The 23,318-nt window shown below is 45.0% G+C and overlaps 1 protein-coding gene, 3 non-coding genes and 1 pseudogene across 4 annotated transcripts; 1 reads left to right on the forward strand and 4 right to left on the reverse strand.

The window, feature by feature from the left end:
- Positions 1-914: 914 nt before the first annotated feature.
- Positions 915-1,033, reverse strand: LOC126983414 (5S ribosomal RNA). Its single transcript, XR_007735883.1, has one exon. It is a non-coding gene; the product is annotated as a 5S ribosomal RNA (ribosomal RNA).
- A 2,338-nt stretch (positions 1,034-3,371) lies between these two features.
- On the reverse strand, positions 3,372-3,490 carry LOC126983383 (5S ribosomal RNA). The gene has a single exon (XR_007735852.1). It is a non-coding gene; the product is annotated as a 5S ribosomal RNA (ribosomal RNA).
- A 1,866-nt stretch (positions 3,491-5,356) lies between these two features.
- LOC126983421 (5S ribosomal RNA) lies at positions 5,357-5,463 on the reverse strand (annotated as a pseudogene).
- A 5,470-nt stretch (positions 5,464-10,933) lies between these two features.
- LOC126983384 (5S ribosomal RNA) lies at positions 10,934-11,052 on the reverse strand. Its single transcript, XR_007735853.1, has one exon. It is a non-coding gene; the product is annotated as a 5S ribosomal RNA (ribosomal RNA).
- A 3,918-nt stretch (positions 11,053-14,970) lies between these two features.
- LOC126983185 (cilia- and flagella-associated protein 251-like) lies at positions 14,971-16,350 on the forward strand. The gene has a single exon (XM_050835759.1). It carries the CDS (start codon positions 15,121-15,123, stop codon positions 16,324-16,326), a length of 1,206 nt encoding a protein of 401 aa, XP_050691716.1. The 5' UTR covers positions 14,971-15,120; the 3' UTR covers positions 16,327-16,350.
- Positions 16,351-23,318: the final 6,968 nt, after the last annotated feature.

The following is a 23,318-nucleotide window of genomic DNA, read 5'->3' on the forward strand; positions in this document are numbered from 1 at the left end:
AGGCAAGAACCTGTTGGTTACCGGCACCATCTGAGAGGGTGTTTAGTAAGGCCGGCAATTTTTACACTCCTAAGCGAGCAAAACTCGGCCTGGAAACCTTCCGGGCATTAATGATGATAAAATGCAATTATGATGTGAAGTGTAAACTTGTGAAAAAAAGTATCTCTAAATTTTTTGTATAATTTCAGGAGCATTTTTATTTGTATCTTTGAAATCTGGAATAGGAGTATTTGTATTTTTATTTTTATTTTTAGATTCAGGAATAGAAGTATTTCTATTTGTATTTGTATTTTTAGATTCAGGAATAGAAGTATTTCTATTTGTATTCGTATTTTTAGATTCAGGAACAAAAGTATTTGTATTTATATTTGTATTTTTAGATTCAGGAATAAAAGTATATTGTATTTGTATTTGTATTTTTGGAATCCCGAACAAAAGTATTTGCATTTGTATTTGACTTGTAAAAAATCAGTATTTGATCCAACCCTGGTAAACACGTGCCAGCGCTGGGACCCCGCTGAAGTAAAATTAAATGAATAAATAAATAAAGTTACGTAAACAGCGTCACAAATTTCAAAACGAAAGGCTGAGCTAAATGAAAAGAAAAAATGGGACGGAAAACGAAATGTTTAATGAAAAGAAATGGTGCAAAACGAAAGTCCAAAAGCTAAATAAAACGAAAAGAGGGATGCAAAGCGAAAGGCTAAGACCTTGATGAAAAGAAAAGGGGAATGCAAAAGAAAGGCTAAAAGCTAAATGAAAAGAAAAGAAGAGGGGTGCAAAACGAAAGGCTAAAAATTAAATGGAAAAGAAAAAAAAAGAATACGTAACGAAAGGCCCAAAGCTATATGAAAAGAAAAGAGTCACCAGGACCGCAAAGTGAAAATTTTAAAGAAATTGAATAAAAAGATGGATGCCAACAGCATCTGGTGTTCCCAGGCGGTCACCCATCCAAGTACTATCCAGACCCAACGTCGCTTAACTAAGCTGATCGGACGCGAAGCGGTGTTTTCAACGTGGTATGGCCGTTGACGAGAGAGGTGAACTGGCTTTCATCTTTGAGCCAGGTAACACAGGTAAACACATGCCAGCGCTTGGACCGGGTGAAGTAATGAAGGTTTGTTAAGTTGGTCCTGATGTTTGAGGCAGGTAACACAGGTAAACACATGCCAGCGCTTGGACCGGGTGAAGTAATGAAGGTTTGTTAAGTTGGTCCTGATGTTTGAGCCAGGTAACACAGGTAAACACATGCCAGCGCTTGGACCGGGTGAAGTAATGAAGGTTTGTTAAGTTGGTCCTGATGTTTGAGGCAGGTAACACAGGTAAACACATGCCAGCGCTTGGACCGGGCGAAGCAGTGAAGGTTTGTTAAGTTGGTCCTGATGTTTGAGCCAGGTAACACAGGTAAACACATGCCAGCGCTTGGACCGGGTGAAGCAGTGAAGGTTTGTTAAGTTGGTCCTGATGTTTGAGGCAGGTAACACAGGTAAACACATGCCAGCGCTTGGACCGGGCGAAGTAGTGAAGGTTTGTTAAGTTGGTCCTGATGTTTGAGGCAGGTAACACAGGTAAACACATGCCAGCGCTTGGACCGGGTGAAGCAGTGAAGGTTTGTTATGTTGGTCCTGATGTTTGAGCCAGGTAACACAGGTAAACACATGCCACGCTTGGACCGGGTGAAGCAGTGAAGGTTTGTTATGTTGGTCCTGATGTTTGAGCCAGGTAACACAGGTAAACACATGCCAGCGCTTGGACCGGGTGAAGCAGTGAAGGTTTGTTAAGTTGGTCCTGATGTTTGAGGCAGGTAACACAGGTAAACACATGCCAGCGCTGGGACCCCGGTGAAGTAATGAAGGTTTGTTGGTTTCCTTCAACCTCCAGGAAATGTACGTCATGACTGTTGATGCTGATGCAGACGGGATATAATTTCTATCTATCTGCCATTAATTCAAGTCACACGTGTGCATGGATTCATATCTCGTGTATGAGAGAGAGAGAGAGAGAGAGAGAGAGAGAGAGAGAGAGAGAGAGAGAGAGAGAGAGAGAGAGAGAGAGAGAGAGAGAGAGAGAGAGAGAGAGAGAGAGAGAGAGAGAGAGAGAGAGAGAGAGAGAGAGAGAGAGAGAGAGAGAGAGAGAGAGAGAGAGAGAGAGAGAGAGAGAGTATATGTGTGTTAACCATTGCACTTAGCCATGACACCAAAGGAAGAAAACTGAAGGTAAAGTTAAAGGCGGTGCATACGCTATTCTTCTCACGCTATATTCTCACGTAGTTGACTGCTCTTTCGGCCACCTCTTCGGATTCTTTACAGGAAAAGCGAGTAGCGGGCTTTTTTTTATTGTTGTTTCCTTTTTGTGTGCCCTTGTGCTGTCTCCTTTGCTGTAAAAAAAAAATAGCTGTGTGTGGCTGCGGTAGTTACTCATCTCCGCTCCGTTGACCCTTTGAGCTTGTGGTGGGCAAGAACCTGTTGGTTACCGGCACCATCTGAGAGGGTGTTTAGTAAGGCCGGCAATTTTTACACTCCTAAACGAGCAAAACTCGACCTGGAAACCTTCCGGGCATTAATGATGATAAAATGCAATTATGATGTGAAGTGTAAACTTGTGAAAAAAGTATCTCTATATTTTTTGTATAATTTCAGGAGCATTTTTATTTGTATCTTTGAAATCTGGAATAGGAGTATTTGTATTTGTATTTGTATTTTTAGATTCAGGAATAAAAGTATTTGTATTTGTATTTGTATTTTTAGATTCAGGAATAAAAGTATTTGTATTTGTATTTGTATTTTTAGATTCAGGAATAAAAGTATTTGTATTTGTATTTGTATTTTTAGATTCAGCAATAAAAGTATTTGTATTTGTATTTGTATTTTTGGAATCCCGAACAAAAGTATTTGTATTTGTATTTGACTTGTAAAAAATCAGTATTTGATCCAACCCTGGTAAACACGTGCCAGCGCTGGGACCCCGCTGAAGTAAAAATAAATGAATAAATAAATAAAGTAACGTAAACTGCGTCACAAATTTCAAAACGAAAGGCTGAGCTAAATGAAAAGAAAAAATGGGACGGAAAACGAAATGTTTAATGAAAAGAAATGGTGCAAAACGAAAGTCCAAAAGCTAAATAAAACGAAAAGAGGGATGCAAAGCGAAAGGCTAAGACCTTGATGAAAAGAAAAGAGGAATGCAAAGGAAAGGCTAAAAGCTAATTAAAGGAAAAAAAAAAGAAGAGGGGTGCAAGACGAAAGGCTAAAAATTAAACGGAAAAGAAAAAAAAAGAAAAAACATAACGAAAGGCCGAAAGCTATATGAAAAGAAAAGAGTCACCAGGACCGCAAAGTGAAAAGTTAAGAGAAATTAAATAAAAAGAGGGATGCCAACAGCATCTGGTGTTCCCAGGCGGTCACCCATCCAAGTACTATCCAGACCCAACGTCGCTTAACTTCGCTGATCGGACGAGAAGCGGTGTTTTCAACGTGGTGTGGCCGTTGACTAGATGAGATGGCTTTCAGCTTTGAGGCAGGTAACACAGGTAAACGCATGCCAGCGCTTGGACCGGGCGAAGTAGTGAAGGTTTGTTAAGTTGGTCCTGATGTTTGAGCCAGGTGACACAGGTAAACGCCAGCGCTTGGACCGGGTGAAGTAGTGGAGGTTTGTTAAGTTGGTCCTGATGTTTGAGCCAGGTAACACAGGTAAACGCCAGCGCTTGGACCGGGTGAAGTAGTGAAGGTTTGTTAAGTTGGTCCTGATGTTTGAGCCAGGTAACACAGGTAAACGCCAGCGCTTGGACCGGGTGAAGTAGTGAAGGTTTGTTAAGTTGCTCCTTATGTTTGAGCCAGGTAACACAGGTAAACACATGCCAGCGCTTGGACCGGGCGAAGTAGTGAAGGTTTGTTAAGTTGGTCCTGATGTTTGAGCCAGGTAACACAGGTAAACACATGCCACGCTTGGACCGGGTGAAGTAATGAAGGTTTGTTAAGTTGGTCCTGATGTTTGAGCCAGGTAACACAGGTAAACACATGCCAGCGCTTGGACCGGGTGAAGTAATGAAGGTTTGTTAAGTTGGTCCTGATGTTTGAGTCAGGTAACACAGGTAAACACATGCCAGCGCTGGGACCCCGGTGAAGTAATGAAGGTTTGTTAGTTTCCTTCAACCTCCAGGAAATGTACGTCATGAATTTACCAGGAAGAGTTGTTATGATAGAAACTTTTCATGGCAGAAAACTGAACTACACACACACACACACACACACACACACACACACACACACACACACACACACACACACACATACACACACTTATTCAGTGATTTAGGGGGTAGTTAGGCCATGGGACCACGGCCTCTAAGGACTAAGGAAAGCTGATCGATTGCTTGTGCCTGTTGTTAATTGTTCCTCCTTGTATGCTGTGCCAAACGATCAATGGAAGAAAAAAAAAGAATAAATAAATAAAGTTACGTAACCAGCGTCACAAATTTCAAAACGAAAGGCTGAGCTAAATGAAAAGAAAAAAAGGGACGGAAAACGAAATGTTTAATGAAAAGAAATGGTGCAAAACGAAAGTCCAAAAGCTAAATAAAACGAAAAGAGGGATGCAAAGCGAAAGGCTAAGACCTTGATGAAAAGAAAAGAGGAATGCAAAAGAAAGGCTAAAACCTAATTAAAGGAAAAGAAAAGAAGAGGGGTGCAAAACGAAAGGCTAAAAATTAAATGGAAAAGAAAAAAAAAAAGAATACATAACGAAAGGCCGAAAGCTATATGAAAAGAAAAGAGTCACCAGGAGCCCAAAGTGATTGATTGATAGTTTATTGTTGCAGGTAAACAACAAGGGAGAAGGGAGGAACATGCCATCCGAACCCCCAGGCAAGACAGTGTGTGATTATACAACTATTAATACATGTGTAGGTAGCACCAGGAAACTAAAAAGATACAATGGAAGGAATGAATGCACAACAAGGGAGGGGGGCGGTGCCTCCCCCTGGACAATAAGACAATAAAATGTGGGAACGGAGAAGGACATTGCCCAAGCACTAGATGGGAATGAATATAGAGATAGAGTAAATAGTCCTTAAAGTATAATACCGCAGAGGTTACAGCCTTGCATAGCGCGGCAGGCTGCCACACACGGCATCACCACCCTGGTGCAAACTGAGGGTGTTCTTTGAGGATAGCAGGGAGGACATCATGGTTCAGGAGCCAACAAATTGTCTGGGGCAGGTCAAGGCAGTCCCGTGGCTTCAACTTAGCAATGAGAGGGCATTCCATGACATAGTGATGCAGTGTGTGGCCCCTCGACCTGGCACACTGTGTGCAGGAGACACCAGGAAAAGTTAAAAGAAATTAAATAAAATGAGGGATGCCAACAGCATCTGGTGTTCCCATCCAAGTACTATCCATACCCAACGTCGCTTAACTTCGCTGATCGGACGAGAAGCGGTGTTTTCAACGTGATGTGGCCGTTGACGAGGAAAGTGAATTGACTTTGCTCTTTGAGGCAGGTAACACAGGTAAACACATGCCAGCGCTTGGACCGGGTGAAGAAGTGAAGGTTTGTTAAGTTGGTCCTGATGTTTGAGGCAGGTAACACAGGTAAACACATGCCAGCGCTGGGACCCCGGTGAAGTAATGAAGGTTTGTTAGTTTCCATCAACCTCCAGGAAATGTACGTCATGAATTTACCAGGAAGAATTATTATGATACAGACTTTTCATGGCACGAAACTGAACTACACACACACAAAAAAAAAAAAAATATTCAGTGATTTAGGGGGCTATAGTCTTTCCACGCGAATCTGGCGGGCGGGGGGGCTGCGGGGTCAGCTAAGCCCCCGTATCTCTCTCAATTAAATAACTGGATAATCCAATGAGGTCATATAGTGTTAAGATTGTTTCGTTTTAGGATAATAACAAAGATTTTGTGTAAATACCACGACAGTTGACACCGTTGGAATACAACGTCGTCAAGCGTCCAGGTATCTATACAAAATCTTTGTTATTATCCTAAAAACGAAACAATCTTAACTTTATATGACCTTATTGGATTACCCAGTTATTTAATTAAATTCATTTAAGGGGAGAGTATGACGTTTTTACAAAATTCCTAGGTATTTGCCAAGGATCTTGATTCATCCAAATGTTTCTCTCACTGGTACCCTGAGCATCACATCCAACTTTGAAGTTGATTGTGCAAATATTTTTATGCCATTTCTTGTTTTTTCTCGATTTTTCTTTTATGTCGATCTCCTCCGTTACCTTTTCTCTTATCTCTTCCTCTCTTCCGCAGAATATACTTTATAACCTTCCTAACAGTCCCAACATAGAATATTTTGCAAAATTTGTTTAATCAAATTTTTAAAAATGAACGAAAAATATTAACATGTAAAAAGTTTAGAAAGTTTTAGCATTATATGGGAAAACTGTGACCTAAAAGAAAAAAATTATGTTGGGAATTTTCTCTGACAATTCATTTTTTGAATCCCCAACTTTCATTGAGATCTTAAAAAAATAAATAATAGTTTAATTTTATGTTTTGTTGTTTATGGTTTTGAGAAAAACGCGATTAAATTATTTTTTGTCTCGTAGCGCAAGCAAATAAAGCTATAATGCCATACACCTGCTCATATACTTCCCTGGGTTCAATAATCACAGACCAATGCATGTACATAATGCTACGCCGCCTTTATAAAAGATATTAACTATTCAAGGGCGAGGGTGTCAGGACGCGCCAGGCCCCTCGATCACTGTCACCAGATTGGTCTAAAAGTTCCCTGGTGCATATCCCTCACTGGTACTTCCACTGTCCTTCTTCCTCTTTTTTTTCTTCCCCTTGGTTGGAGTTATTCTTCTTTTCTCTCTGAGTTCCAGTCCTTGTTCTAGGTATGCAGCTGAGGTTCCCTTCCACCCAGCGTTCCCCACGCACTGAGGGTGGAGGCCGTGGAGCGGTGGCCTTGAGCGGTGGCGTGCCATAACGAGAGGCACCGACTGAGTTGGGAGATTCACTAGAATGCATTGATATGTGATTATTATACATTATTCATTGCAAAAAGCGTACAGTAATGACTCCCAGCGCGCCACGCGGGGTGTTTAAATCCCTTCGCTAGGGGCATTTAAATTTACGATAGACAAAAAAATACACCACCACTCGATGCCTCTGAGCCAGTAGATGTTGGGACAACATGGAACTCAATTTCGTATATTTTCAATTTTAATTTAATATTGGACGCCAAACTCTCCCCTAAAAAGAATGTTTGATTTCACTATTAAACCACGGTAGACTTTTATTTGTGTTATGATGCCCGCTGTGGCTCGGATGAGAAAGTGAAGGTGAAGGACAGGAGGTGATGGAACCGGTCGTGCGGGGCGTGTCCTCGGGAAGGCCTTGGCTGAGACACACAAAGCCTGCCAGCTAAGGTCTTGGGCTCCAATGACATCACGCAAAGTTATCAGGCAAACTACGTTATTATCCTCTTTTTCGCCCTCTTCATCTGTCTCTTTTTCTCATCTCCCTCGTCTCTCCTCATCCCCTCCACTGTACCGTCCCCTGCCCAAAGCTTTCTTTAAATCCTGTCTTTCCCCATGATCATCCTATTGCGCCATTACTGTGAACTCCCTCAAGCTGCCCTTTCCTCGTGTAGCTGCCTATGCCATCTTAATGGAGAGTAACCATAATTATCGTGCATTTTATCAATATCTGCTTCCAATCATCGCTTCGCAACAATCCTACTTTTTTTCAGAATGTTTCCAAATAAGACAGAAGGTGGAGCGGCTTCAGAGTAGCCTAACGTACCGATCGAAGCCTTGGCCTGCACACCTCACCGCATTTTTTGATGGGTGTGAAAAGGCGGAGTGTAAAGGCCGGGAGGAAAGCGTCGAGTTACATATAGGGTATCTGAATAACCCTGGAGAGAAACTTGATCGAGGGGGGAAGACGGCTGGGCAGGACAGGCTAACCAGGACGGACCTAACCATACCAAGTAATGTTCATACCAGGGGAAAAAACGCAAAATCCATCTGAGGTTTAAAGACTGAATGCCGTTTATAATGATTCCCACACACATTCCAAGGCTGTTTTCACACTTGTTTTCATCTCTCCACTTTTTCATATGTTTTCCGGGTGGTTTGAAGGCTACCAGAAGATATACATGACAAAAGAAAAGGTGCTGGTTATAGAGATGATATATTGAAGGATGCATAAAGTCAATCTTAACCTAATAAAGACTGATATGCATTCTTCAACAAACCTCATTTTAATAGCGCACCTAAATTGTCTGGTTCTTACTTCCTGATAGAGTTTGAAGTATAATCACACTCTGTACTGCCTGGGGGTTGGGATGGCATGCTCTTCCCTTCTCCTTTGTTGTTTACTTGCAACAATAAGCTATCAATCAATCAATCAGTGATGAGTACAAATCGCATCTGCTATTCTTTGTTTGAAGTATGATGCGAGGCGAAGGTGAAGGACGAGACGAAAGGTGAGAGAGAGAGAGAGAGAGAGAGAGAGAGAGAGAGAGAGAGAGAAGGCTAGATTACATTTTTTTAACAGGCTACACTTCCTCTCTTTTCAGCGTTACTAGACGGTGATAAGGAAGCAAAGGTAAATGAGCGTGTCAGAAGCTCGGAGGCATTACATTCTCGGTCAGGACGACAAAGGGAAGCCAGTAATGTGAGGCGATGTTTTTTTTGTTTTATTTTGCAGCAGTGGAAGAAGCTCAAGGGCAAATTAGGTAAAAGAAAAAAAAAGTCCGAGAGGTGAAGGAACGTGGCAGTCTCCCGGCTTTGACCTTGAGACTGAAGTAGCGTAATCGAGTTTTCGGCTTTTCGCCCCACTGGAGCTAAAGACACGCCCCGCTGCTTGGGCCCCGCGCCGCCCTTCCGTGATACAGTGAACAGGGCGGAGATATCATCATTACTGTTATTACTAGTCCACGGCAGGACAAAGTTTTTTCCTAATATTCTGCACTCAGTCAGATGTTATATCAATCGATCAAAGGGAGCCATTCAAGCCCCCTTCTCATCCTCAGTACCTCCTGGCTGCTGGATCTGTCGCCTTGCTTAATTTTCGATCTCTGTGGGCATCCCCTCGGCCTCCTCTACTGGATGAGCAGCGTATACGTGCCAGATGCCCGTACAGACGGAGTTGGGGTTGACGGACTCGGAGTTAATTAAGAGAAGACCTTGGACGGACTATGCTGGTAACATATATAGAATCAGTCTCACGGAGTAGTCGACGCCTTGACACAAAGGGCCGTATTACAAGTCGAATCCGAAAAATTTCTGGTCCCTACAAAGGCTGGTTTAGGGGCCGTATTACAAGTTCAATGCGAGAAGCTTCGGGTCCCTACATAGTTAACTCTTTAGGGACCCGAAACTTCTCGGATTGGTCTTGTATTACATACGGCCCCTAAACCGACCTTTGATGGGGACCTGAAACTTCTCGGATTCAACTTGTAATACGGCCCCTAGCCATTCCAGTGATATCCCATGATTCTGCGTAGACACTTATTACCAGATCAATCCGCCTCTCCAAGACCCTATTTAGTGTCCATGTCTCACAGCCATAGAGTAAGGGATACAAGGAGGAAGAGATGATGAGGAGGAGAAGGAAGAAGAGGAAGAGATAGATGATGAGGAGGAGGAGCTACAGGATCTGAGAGGTGCAATGTGGTTTAATTATTACTGAGACACCTGTAATACCTGAGGATACATAGGAATGGAGACAGAGCGAATCAAAAGAAAAAAATGACAAAACAAGCTCGGAAAAAAATGGAGAGCAACACAAATCTTAAGGAAATGAGGAAACACTGACGGAGAGACGGAGAGAGAAGGAGAGCTGAGGAGAGACGGGCAAGGGAGGGGGAGGGGGGCTGAAGTGCGGAGGGCGAGGTGCAGGAATACAGAGTGTGGACGGAACGAATCAACGGCGCCAGGTTGTCGTACTCAGTTTCTCATATTTCCCGATTTCCATCCCAAAAACTGTTTCCTGGGCCACAATAACGAGATTTATCTGTAGTTATTGTTGAAATGGTTTATTATTCTTGTTTCCTGGTGATATTTGAAGGGTGGGGATATGGGATGCTCCGAGTACGATAATCTGGCGACGGTGGAACGAATTACAGTCGTTACAGTTAGTTGCTCTTTATCTGGCAATGGTAAAAAAAAAAAAAAAAGTGCACATGACAAGGAATTGAAGCTATTTTTACATCTTTTTTTTTTTTACAGCAATGCTTTACACCGCATCGTATGTTTCATATTTAAACCTCAGACAATAATAAATTTGATCACCGAAGACATGCAAGACCCCAAAGACTGGCTGATCAATACACTTTCCATCTTTTGCTTCACTCAGCCTTTCATTGACCCCCTTTTGACTCGAGACATTTTTAACCCCTTGACCTTGCCATTCATCGGTCCCCTAGCCCCTTATTCAGTGATTTAGGGGGTAGTTAGGCCATGGGACCACGGCCTCTAAGGACTAAGGAAAGCTGATCGATTGCTTGTGCCTGTTGTTAATTGTTTCTCCTTGTATGCTGTGCCAAACGGTCATTGGAAGAAAAAAATGAATAAATAAATAAAGTTACGTAACCAGCGTCACAAATTTCAAAACGAAAGGCTGAGCTAAATGAAAAGAAAAAAAAGGGACGGAAAACGAAATGCTTAATGAAAAGAAATGGTGAAAAACGAAAGTCCAAAAGCTAAATAAAACGAAAAGAGGGATGCAGAGCGAAAGGCTAAGACCTTGATGAAAAGAAAAGAGGAATGCAAAAGAAAGGCTAAAAGCTAAATGAAGAGAAAAGAAGAGGGGTGCAAAACGAAAGGCTAAAAATTAAATGGAAAAAAAAATATATAAAACATAACGAAAGGCCGAAAGCTATATGAAAAGAAAAGTCACCAAGAGCGCAAAGTGAAAAGTTAAGAGAAATCAAATAAAAAGAGGGATGCCAACAGCATCTGGTGTTCCCAGGCGGTCACCCATCCAAGTACTATCCAGACCCAACGTCGCTTAACTTCGCTGATCGGACGAGAAGCGGTGTTTTCAACGTGGTGTGGCCGTTGACGAGAGAGGTGAACTGGCTTTCATCTTTGAGGCAGGTAACACAGGTAAACACATGCCAGCGCTTGGACCGGGTGAAGTAGTGAAGGTTTGTTAAGTTGGTCCTGATGTTTGAGCCAGGTAACACAGGTAAACACATGCCAGCGCTTGGACCGGGTGAAGTAGTGAAGGTTTGTTAGTTTCCTTCAACCTCCAGGAAATGTACGTCATGAATTTACCGGGAAGAGTTATTATGATACAAACTTTTCATGGCACAAAACTGAACTACACACACACACACACACACACACACACACACACACACACACACACACACACACACACACACACTTATTCAGTGATTTAGGGGGTAATTAGGCCATGGGACCACGGCCTCTAAGGACTAAGGAAAGCTGATCGATTGCTTGTGCCTGTTGTTAATTGTTTCTCCTTGTATGCTGTGCCAAACGGTCATTGGAAGTAAAAATAAATGAATAAATGAATAAATAAATAAAGTTACATAACCAGCGTCACAAATTTCAAAACGAAAGGCTGAGCTAAATGAAAAAAAAAAGGGGACGGAAAACGAAATGCTTAATGAAAATAAACGGTGCAAAACGAAAGTCCAAAAACTAAATAAAACGAAAAGAGGGATGCAAAGCGAAAGGCTAAGACCTTGATGAAATGAAAAGAGGAATGCAAAAGAAAGGCTAAAAGCTAAATAAAAAAACCCACAGAAATACAAAGAAAGAACAAACAACAGCAGACCTCCTGGTCCTAACGAGGCTGTTTGTGACGAGCTACACTAACCATCTAATCAAAGGTGGAAGATGAAGGACTGCAAAGGCGAAGGCTCCGGAAAAAATAACAATCGCGTTCGGTACGTAATGAATGGCAAACAACTTTCTGCAGTAAGTAAAGAAAAGGATCTTGGAATCACTATATCAAGCGATTTAAAGCCCGGTCAGCATTGTTCAGAGGTTGTTAAAACTGCAAACAAATTGGTTGGCTTCATCGGACGAGTTTTTAATAATAAATCGGAAAAAGTAATATTAAAACTGTATAATTCGTTGGTTCGACCCCGTCTAGAGTACTGTGTACAGTTTTGGTCTCCCTACTACAGAAAAGACAGAAAAGTTGGAACGGGTTCAACGAAGAGTAACAAAGATGATTCCTAGGTTGAGAAATTTATCATATCAACAAAGGCTTAAAGAAGTAAATTTATTCAGTCAATCAAAACGAAGAATGCGAGGCGATCTAATAGGAGTGTTTAAGATGTTTAAAGGATTCAGTTATATTAATGCGGAAGATTACTTTACAATTGATCGATCAAATAGAACAAGAAGAAATCACAATTTGAAGATAAGTGGAAAAAGATTCTCGTCGCACGAAGCTAAACACTTCTTCTTCACTCGAGTTGTTAATGTTTGGAACTCTCTACCCTGTGATGTCGTTGATAGTACAACAGTTACGGCCTTCAAGAATAGATTAGACAAGTGTTTTGAATCCAACCAGCAACTAAGATATTACTCATTGTCGTAATAACGTTAAGTTCTTTCGAATACTGGTGTCCTTGTCCGCTTTTATCGCCCGGTTAGTGGTAGCAGTAATGGTAGTTCTTTCCTCTTTCCTACATAATTTCCATGCAGTTTTTCCATGCTGCATGGTTCTTTTTCCTTTCCTGCCAGCTTTGGCTGGAGGGATGGGGGGGTGGGGAGGAGCCTTCGCCTTTGCTGTCCTTCATCTTCCACCTCTGATTAGATAGTTAGTGTAGCTTGTCACAAACAGCCTCGTAAGGACCAGCAGGTCTGCTGTTGTTTGTTCTTCCTTTGTGTTCTTTGTGTTCCCCTTTTCTCCATCCCTCCTGTCCTGCTCCTCCTTCACCACTTCTTGCTACTTTCCTTTTTCAATCCTATTTTTTTAATTCATTATTTCCTTATTCTCTCTCTCCCTTACTTCCTTCCTCACTCCCTTTCACTCTTATTTCCTTCCTTCCTTCCTTCTTTCCTTCTATACTCGCCTCACACTTCCCTACTCCCTCTCTTTCTTACTTCCTTTCTTCTCCTTTACTTCCCCCCACCCCCCCCAGTGTCTCCTTTTCCTAGTTTCTTCCTCCCTTTTCCTTTTCCTCCATTTTCAGCTTGTATCTCCCTCCATTATTGCCGTTCTTTCTCATCCGTCTCAGTCCCCTTGTCCCCCTCTCTTATTATCCATCACTTAACGTTCACTTTCTCTTTCTTCCCTACACTTTTTTTTCTCTCCCTCCAATCACACACTTTTCAGTAACTTTCCCAAAATTTTCTCTATCTTTCTCTTCCTCCACTAACAGCTCCCTTTTTTCCCACCCTTTTTTTCTCTTCCTCCTCGCATTTACACTTCCCTTTATCACCTTCCCTTTCAGTTTCCTCCCTCCACTTCTTCTCTCCTTCCACTTCCAGCTCCACTTTTTCCCCTTCCCTTTCCATTATCTCTTCCGCCGGTGACGTCACGGCCGTAACCTCGGGACAAATACCAGTGTTATTATTCATATATTTCGCACAATACTTAAGATGGTGGGAGTAAACAATTACTGAAGGGAGAAAATGCTCACTTCTTACCCCAAAGCGCCATTATGTTAACGTATCAGCCTGCCATTACGAATATTTCCCAAGGCCGCGGAGAAGCTTGGCCAAGTTGTTACGGGTGACTTTACCATTCATGATGCTGAAGGCGTATACAGCCATCACCAGGATCACAAAACAGTCAGTGAATACCCCGGCAACTTCAACGAGTGGCTTTTCAAACAGGCGAACCGAGGCGAAGATTCTACCAAGCTAATCAGATCCCGTAGTTTACATCTCTTTCCCTTCATCCAGCCAATCAGCTCCCGTAGCTAACATCACCCTCCTTCCACCCAGCCAATCAGCTCCCGTAGCTAACATTACCCTCCTTCCACCCAGCCAATCAGCTCCCGTAGCTGACATTACCCTCCTTCCACCCAGCCAATCAGCTCCCGTAGCTGACACCACCCTCCTTCCACCCAGCCAATCAGCTCCCGTAGCTGACATTACCCTCCTTCCACCCAGCCAATCAGCTCCCGTAGCTAACATTACCCTCCTTCCACCCAGCCAATCAGCTCCCGTAGCTAACATTACCCTCCTTCCATCCAGCCAATCAGATCCCGTAGCTAACATTACCCTCCTTCCATCCAGCCAATCAGATCCCGTAGCTAACATCACCCTCCTTCCATCCAGCCAATCAGCTCCCGTAGCTAACATTACCCTCCTTCCATCCAGCCAATCAGATCCCGTAGCTAACATCACCCTCCTTCCATCCAGCCAATCAGATCCCGTAGCTAACATTACCCTCCTTCCATCCAGCCAATCAGATCCCGTAGCTAACATTACCCTCCTTCCATCCAGCCAATCAGATCCCGTAGCTAACATTACCCTCCTTCCATCCAGCCAATCAGATCCCGTAGCTAGCATCACCCTCCTTCCATCCAGCCAATCAGCTCCTGTAGCTAACATTACCCTCCTTCCATCCAGCCAATCAGATCCCGTAGCTAACATTACCCTCCTTCCATCCAGCCAATCAGCTCCCGTAGCTAACATTACCCTCCTTCCATACAGCCAATCAGATCCCGTAGCTAACATTACCCTCCTTCCATCCAGCCAATCAGATCCCGTAGCTAACATCACCCTCCTTCCATACAGCCAATCAGATCCCGTAGCTAACATCACCCTCCTTCCATCCAGCCAATCAGATCCCGTAGCTAACATTACCCTCCTTCCATCCAGCCAATCAGATCCCGTAGCGATCTTCCCTATATACAAAAGGTGCAACTAGCTCTAGATTCCGCCCCATGCAATGTCACCTCCGAGCTCCCTAAAACGGCATATCTCAAACCGAGGTGATGTGGTAAATCTCGACCCTATGTGGGGAAAGAGAAAGGAATAGGGAGACTCCATCTCAAGAAATCACAATCCCGTGCCTGATCCCCCACCCACGCCCACCCCAATCCAAGAAACAGAAATTCCCGAGCACCAAGCACGGGCAGAACTCATCGCCCAAGAGGCTGTGCTGCAGCACGCTGGAAGGCCAGCACCAACACATGCACGCACAGCACACCACTCTCGGGCAAAACACCGTGACGCACGGCGCCTCGATGGCCACCACCAGACACTACCACGGCCTCCTGGGGCTGGCGCGCGGTGCCACGGAGAGGGCGATAAGGAGGCAGTGCCGGAGCCTCGCCCTCGCCGCCCACCCTGACAAGAACCCGCAGGACGTGGCGGCGGCCACGGCAATGCTCCAGCAGCTGCAGCTGGCGGTGCAGACTCTCTGCGACGCCGACTCAAGGGCCGCCACCACGACGGTGGCCCTCACCTACACGGACGTGGCGGCAAGGGCCAAGGAGGAACAAGGAGAGAAGAGGAAGGTGGAGGAAGGGAGGGGGGAGGAAGAGGAGCAGCAGAAGGAGAGTGGAGGTTGCGTAGGAGTGGAAGAGGTATTAGCTGAGACAGACACGGAAAGGAGGGAGGAAGGAGAGGAAGAGAAAAAGGAAGGAGAAGCTGACGTGCAGCTGACAGGCACAGAGAGGGAGCCGCCCTATCCGCTGGGCTGGGAGGAACCGGTGGCCCGGCTCAGGTGTGCTGAACACCTCGTCTACTTCAGCAACTGTGAGGAGTGCCTCAGCGGTATGACTGCCCAGGAGCGGCAAAGGCGCCTGCAGGAGCGGCGGGACCGTATCAGCGAGCGACGCGTCGAGCGGCGGGAACGACTGCAGCAGCTCAACGGCGATGGCAAGACGAAGAAGCGTAAGGGACGCAGGGCCCGGCGGCTACAGGCCAAGGCGGAGGAGGAGCTTTCTCGGCGGCCTCGCAAGATCAGGTTCAACCTGAAGGACGTCCCCAAACCCGTCAAGGACCGGGAGTTCCTGTACCGCCTCTACCAGTCCAGGAAAGGCGGCATGGTGCAGCAGTGGCGCAACCGCCTCGCCGCCCTCAACAACAGCGAGGCGGCGTGGCGGCAGGAGCTGGACGCCCTGGCGGCCAAGCGAGGCTGGCGGGCCGAGGGCCTCGAGTACACGGAGCGGAGTGTGCAGGAGGAGGAGTGGGTGGCAGAGGCCAAGGACGAACATGGAGAGAAGGGAGGGAGGGAGTGCTTGGAAGGAAAGGGTGAGGAGGGGGAGGAAGAAAGGAAGGAGGAGGAACAGGGTGAGGAAGGGAAGGTGGAGGAAGAGAGGGTGGAGAAGGAACAGGGGGAAGGGAAGGTGAAGGGAGTGATGAAGGGTAAGGAGGAACAGAGAGAGGAATGAAGGAGGAGGAAGAGAGGGACGAGAAGGAAGAGGAGAGGAAGGGAAGGTGAAGGAGGGATGAAGGAGGAAGAGGCAGAGGAGAGGAAGGTGAAGGGAGGGATGAAGGGAAGGAAGAGGAACAGGGAGAGGAGAGGAATGTGTAGGGAGGGATGAAGGGATAAGGAGGAACAGAGAGAGGAGAGGAAGGTGAAGGGAGGGATGAAGGGTAAGGAGGAAGAGGCAGAGGAGAGGAAGGTGAAGGGAGGGATGAAGGGTAAGGAGGAAGAGGCAGAGGAGAGGAAGGAGGAGGAAGAGAGGGAGGAAAAGGAAGAGAGGAAGGGAAGGTGAAGGAGAGAGGGAGGAGGTGGGGGCACCGTCGTCGTCTGGGCCCGGGCGATTTGAGGCCCGGGAGGTGAGTGTTTGTTTTCCAGCGACAGACGCAACACGAGCACCGGCAGCAGCAGCGGCACGTCAGGGGGGCAGGCGGGGGCGCGGCGCGGGGCGGAGTTACGAGGCTTTTCTTTACTTTTCGTTTTGTCCCCCCCCCAAAAAAAAAAACCCAAAAAAATTCGAAAACAACAAAATCTAAAAAAAAAATAAACTTAACACCAAAACAAAACCAAAAAAAACTAGAAAAAAGTAAAACAAAAAAAAAATACTAAAACAAAAAAATGAAAAAAATCAACAACACCAAAACAAAACAAAACAAAAAAATAAAATAAAGTAAAACAAAAAAATACAAAAACAAAAAACTGAAAAATAACAAAAAAAAAAAAAAATACAAAAAAAGGAAAAGAAGGCGGAGAAAGAGGAAGAGGAAGGGAAAGTGGAGGAAAAGAGGGAGGAGCAGGGACAGGGAGAGGAAGGGAAGGTGAAGGAAGAGGAAGGAGAAGATAGAACAGGGAGAGGAAGAGAAGGCGGAGAAGGAGAGGGAGGAGGAGGAGGAGGAGGAGGAACGGGAAGAGTGAAGGCTGTGTAGGAGTGGAAGAGGGAATGGCTGTGAAAGAGGAAGAGTGGAGGGAAGAGGGAGAGGAAGAGAAGGAGGAGGAGGAGGAAGAGGAAGAGAAAGAGGAAAAGGAAGATAATGAGGAGAGGAAAACGAGGAAGCTTGTTTTCTTTTGTTTTTCTTTCTGTTATTCATGTGCGCGCGCGTGTGTGTGTGTGTGTGTGTGTGTGTGTGTGTGTGTGTGATGCTGACCCTGGCTTAAATGTTAGGGTGGGATGCTGACCCTGGCTTAAATGTCAGGGTGTGATGCTGACCCTGGCTTAAATGTCAGGGTGGGATGCTGACCCTGGCTTAAATGTCAGGGTGGGATGCTGACCCTGGCTTAAATGTCAGGGTGGGATGCTGACCCTGGCTTAAATGTCAGGGTGGGATGCTGACCTCAGCTTAAGTTTCAGGGTGGGATGCTGACCTTAGCTTAAATGTCAGGGTGGGATGCTGACCCTGGCTTAAATGTCAGGGTGGGATGCTGACCCTGGCTTAAATGTCAGGGTGGGATGCTGACCCTGGCTTAAATGTCCAGGTGGGATGCTGACCCTGGCTTAAATGTCAGGGTGGGATGCTGACCCTGGCTTAAATGTCAGGGTGGGATGCTGACCCTGGCTTAAATGTCAGGGTGGGATGCTGACCCTGGCTTAAATGTCAGGGTGGGATGCTGACCCTGGCTTAAATGTTAGGGTGGGATGCTGACCCTGGCTTAAATGTCAGGGTGGGATGCTGACCCTGGCTTAAATGTTAGGGTGGGATGCTGACCCTGGCTTAAATGTCAGGGTGGGATGCTGACCCTGGCTTAAATGTTAGGGTGGGATGCTGACCCTGGCTTAAATGTTAGGGTGGGATGCTGACCCTGGCTTAAATGTCAGGGTGGGATGCTGACCCTGGCTTAAATGTTAGGGTGGGATGCTGACCCTGGCTTAAATGTCAGGGTGGGATGCTGACCCTGGCTTAAATGTCAGGGTGGGATGCTGACCCTGGCTTAAATGTTAGGGTGGGATGCTGACCCTGGCTTAAATGTTAGGGTGGGATGCTGACCCTGGCTTAAATGTTAGGGTGGGATGCTGACCCTGGCTTAAATGTCAGGGTGGGATGCTGACCCTGGCTTAAATGTCAGGGTGGGATGCTGACCCTGGCTTAAATGTTAGGGTGGGATGCTGACCCTGGCTTAAATGTTAGGGTGGGATGCTGACCCTGGCTCAAGTGCAAGACAGAAGAAGAAGAAGTTGTTGCGACGGAAGAGTTAGAAACAGCGACGGGAAGAAGAAGAAATAAGCATTTTAAAGACGAAGAAACAAAGGATTTGGAAGAAATGCAGAACAAAGACGATTGAAGAAGAAGAAAGGACGGACGAAGAAGAAGAAACAGCGACGGAAGAAGAAGAAGAAAGACGGAAGAAGAAGCGACGGAAGCAGCGACGGAAGAAGAAGAAATGAAGGACGAAAGAAGAAGAAGAAGAAGAAGCAGCGGCGAAAGAAGAAGAAGAAGGGGATGGAAGAAGAAGCAGCGACGAAAGCAGGCAACGACGGAAGAAGAAGAACATGCTGAAGAAGAAGAAGAAACAGCGACGGAAGAAGAAGAAAGCGACGGAAGAAGAAGAAGCAACGACGGAAGTAAAGAAGAAGCAGCGACGGAAGAAGGCAGAAGCAAAGGACGAAATAAAGAAGAAGCAGCGGCGAAAGAAGAAGAAACAGCGACGGAAGGAAGAAGGAGCAGTGAACGAAGAAGAAGAAGCAGCGACGGAAGAAGAAGAAAATACGTTAGAAGAAGAAACAGCGACGGAAGAAGAAGAAAGGACGAAAGAAGAAGAAGAAGGATAAGAAGAAGAAATAGCGACGGGAAGAAGAAGAAGCAGCTACTTGGGAAGAAGAAGAAGCAGCGACGGAAGAAGAAGAAGAAAGGACGGAAAGGAAGAAGAAACAGCGATGAAAGAAGAAGAAGAAGTAGCAACGAAGAAGAAGAAACAGCGACGAAAAGAAGCAAGACGAAAGAAGAAGAAGAAGTAGCGATTGGAAGAAGAAGAAGTAACGATGGAAGAAGAAAAGAAGCGACGGAAAAGAAGAAGCAAGGACGGAAGAAGAAGAAGAAAGGACGGAAGAAGAAGAAGAAAGCGACGGAAGAAGAAGAAAAAAGGACGGAAGAAGAAGAAGCAGCGACGGAAGAAGAAGAAGAAAAAGAGCGACGGAAGAAGAAGAAACAGCGACGGAAGAAGAACAGCGATGAAGGAAAAGTGACGGAAGAAGAAATAAAGGACGGAATAAGAAGAACAAAGGAAGAAGAAGAAGCAAAGACGAAAGAAGAAAGAAAGGACGGGAAGAAGAGGGAAGGAAGAAGAAAGGGACGGAAGAAGAAGAAACATGGAAGAAGCAGAAACAGCGACGTAAAGAAGAAGAAGCAGCAGCGGATGGAAGCAAAAGAGCGACGGAAGCAGGTAAGTAGTGATGGAAGAAGAAATAAAAGGATGAAGAAGAAGAAAGAAAGCGGACGGAAGAAGAAGAAGCAAGGACGGAAGAAGAAGAAACAGCGACGGAAGAAGAAGAAGAGCGACGGAAGAAGAAGAAACAGCGACGGAAGAAGAAGAAGCAGAAGGACGAAGAAGAAGAAGAAGCGACGGAAGAAGAAGAAACAGAACGGAAAAGAAGAAGAAGTGATGGAGGAAGAAGAACAAGCACGGAAGAAGAAGAAGAGTGATAGAAGAAGAAGAAGAAGTTGCGCGACGGAAGAAGAAGAAACAGCGACGGAAGAAGAAGAAGAAAGCGACGGAAGAAGAAGAAGAGCAACGGAAGAAGAATACAGCGACGGAAGAAGAAGAAACAGCGACGGAAGAAGAAGAAACAAAGGAGGAAGAAGAAGAAGAGGACGGAAGAAGAAGAAGAAGCGACGGAAGAAGAAGAAAGGACGGAAGAAGAAGAAACAGTGACGGAAGAAGAAGCTAAGGACGGAAGAAGAAGAAACAGCGACGAAAGAAGAAGAAGAAAGGATGAAAGAAGAAGAAAGATGACGGAAGAAGAAAGGAAAGCGATGAAAGAAGAAGAAGAAAAGGACGGAAGAAGAAGAAATAGTGACGAAAGAAGAAGAAGAAGCAGCGACGAAGAAGAAGAAACAAGGACGGAAGAAGAAGAAATAAAGGACGAAGAAGAAGAAGGACGGAAGAAGAAGAAGCAGCAGCGACGGAAGAAGAAGTAAAGGACAAAGATGAAGAAGAGACAGAAGAAGAAGAAACAGCGACGGAAGAAGAAGAAGGAGTGACGAAGAAGAAGCATGGAAGAAAAGGACGGAAGAAGAAGAATACTGACAAAGAAGAAGAAGAAGACGGACGGAAGAAGAAGAAACAGACGGAAGAAGAAGAACAAAGCGACGGAAGAAGAAACAGATGAAAGAAGAAGTGACGGAAGAAGAAGAAGCAGCGACGGAAGAAGAAGAAAGGACGGAAGAAGAAGAAGAAGGACGGAAATAGGGGAAGAAGAAGGACGGAAGAAGAAGAAGCAGCGATGGAAGAAGAAGAAGCAGCGACGGAAAAGAAGAAAGCGACGGAAGAAGAAGAAACAGCGACGGAAGAAGAAGAAGAAAGGACGGAAGAAGAAGAACAAAGGACGGAAGAAGAAGAAACAAGGACGGAAGAAGAAGACACGGAAGAAGAAGCAGCGACGGAAGAAGAAGAAACAGCGACGAAGAAGAAGAAACAGCGACGGAAGAAGAAGAAGAAAGGACGGAAGAAGAAACAGCGACGGAAAGAAATGCGACGGAAGAAGAAGAAGCAGCAGTGACGAAGAAGATGCAAATGACGAAAAGAAGAAGCAGACGAAAGAAGAAGAAGAAGAAACATGAAGGAAGAAACAGCGACGAAGAAGAAGCCAGTGACGGAAGAAGAAGAAGTAAAGGACAGAAGAAGCAATGACGGAAGAAGAAACAGGACGGAAGAAGAAGAAGAAAGATGGAAGAAGAAGAAGCAGCGACGGAAGAAGAAGAAGAAAGGACGAAGAAGAAGAAGATGAAGGATGGAAGAAGAAGAAGAAAGGATGGAAGAAGAAGCAGTGACGGAAGAAGAAGAAGTGACGGACGGTAAGAAGAAGAAGAAAGGACGGAAGAAGAAGAAATGAAGGACGGGAAAAAACAGGAAAGGATGGAAGAAGAAGAAGAAGCGACGGAAATAAATAAAACAGCGACGAAAGTAAAGAAGAAATAAGCGACGATAAAATAGCTAGCTAAGCACCCAATAGTTAAAACAAGCGACGGAAGAAGAAGAAACAGCGAAAGGGAAAATAAAGAAGAAGCGCAGACGAAGAAGAAGAACAGCGACGGAAGAAGAAGAAGAAGGACGGAAGAAGCAGCGACGGAAGAAGAAGAAGGACGGAAGAAGAAGAAACAGCGACGAAGAAGAAGAAGAAAGAAGGACGGAAGAAGAAGAAGACGGAAGAAGAAGAAGAAGGACGAAGAAGAAGAAGAAGCAAAGGACGGAAGAAGAAGAAGAAGAAGTGACGGAAGAAGAAGAAGAAAGGACGGAAGAAGAAGAAGCTAGGAAGAAGAAGAAAGAAAGGACGGAAGAAGAAGAAGCAGTGATTAAGAAGAAGCGACGGAAGAAGAAGAAGCAGGACGGAAGAAGAAGAAGCAGCGACGGAAGAAGAAGAAACAGGACGGAAGAAGAAGAAGAAGAGTGACGAAGAAGAAGAAGAAGAAGAAAGCGACGGAAGAAGAAGAAGAAGAAGAAGAAGAAGCATGACGGAAGAAGAAGAAGAGGATTAAAGAAGAAACAAAGATTTGAAGAAGAAGCAGAAGCGACGGAAGAAGAAGAAGCAGCGACGGAAGAAGAAGAAAAGGACGGAAGAAGAAGAAGCAGTGACGGAAGAAGAAGAAACAGGACGGAAGAAGAAGAAGGAAGGACGAAGAAGGAAGAAGCGATGGAAGAAGAAGAACAGAAAGGACGGGAAGAAGAGAAAGCACTTGGAAGAAGAAGAAGGCGACGGAAGAAGAAGCAGCGATGGAAGAAGAAGAAGCAGGACGAAGAAGAAGAAACAGCGACGGAAGAAGAAGAACAGCGACGGAAGAAGAAGAAGAAGAAGGACGAAGAAGAAGAAGAAAGGAACGAAGAAGAAGAAGCAGCGACGGAAGAAGAAGAACAGGACGGAAGAAGAAGAAGAAAGGACGGAAGAAGAAGAAACAGCGACGAAGAAGAAACAGCGACGGAAGAAGAAGAAACAGCGGCGAAAGGACGGAAGAAGAAGAAACAGCGACGGAAGAAGAAGAAGGAAAGGACGGAAGAAGAAGAAGAAGGACGGAAGAAGAAGAAACGACGGAAGAAGAAGAAGAAAGGACGGAAGAAGAAGAAGCAGGACGGAAGAAAGAAGAATTGTTGACGGAAGAAGAAGAAAGGACGAAAGAAGAAGAAGAAGCAGGAGAAGAAGAAGAAACAGCGACGGAAGAAGAAGAAGAAGAAGCGACGGAAGAAGAAGAAGCTGCTGATAAAGAAGGCAAACAGCGACGGAAGCGCGACGGAAGAAGAAGAAAGGACGAAGAAGAAGAAGAAGGACGGAAGAAGAAGCAAAGAAGAAGAAACAGCGACGGAAGAAGAAGAAGAAATAGTTGTCGCGATGGAAGAAGAAGAAGCAGTGACGGAAAGAAGAAGAAAGGACGGAAGAAGAAGAAGAAAGGACGGAAGAAGAAGAAGCGACGGAAGAAGCAGCGATTAAAGAAGAAAGGACGGAAGAAGAAGAAGAAGCAAGGAAGAAGAAGAAGAAGACGGAAGAAGAAGAAGCAGCGACGGAAGAAGAAGAAAAGAAGAAGAAGCAGGACAAGGACGGAAGAAGAAGAAGAAGCGACGGAAGAAGAAGAAGAAGGACGGAAGAAGAAGAAACAGCGACGGAAGAAGAAGAAGAAGCGATGAAGAAGAAGAAGGGATGAAGAAGAAGTGAAAGAAGGACGGAAGAAGAAGAAGCAGGACGGAAGAAGAAGAAGAAAGTGACGGAAAGGACGAAAGAAAAGAAATGGAAGAAGAAGAAACAGGACGGAAGAAGAAGAA

Source organism: Eriocheir sinensis, chromosome 53 (genome assembly GCF_024679095.1).
Source record: "Eriocheir sinensis breed Jianghai 21 chromosome 53, ASM2467909v1, whole genome shotgun sequence".
NCBI classification, from domain to species: Eukaryota; Metazoa; Arthropoda; class Malacostraca; order Decapoda; family Varunidae; genus Eriocheir; species Eriocheir sinensis.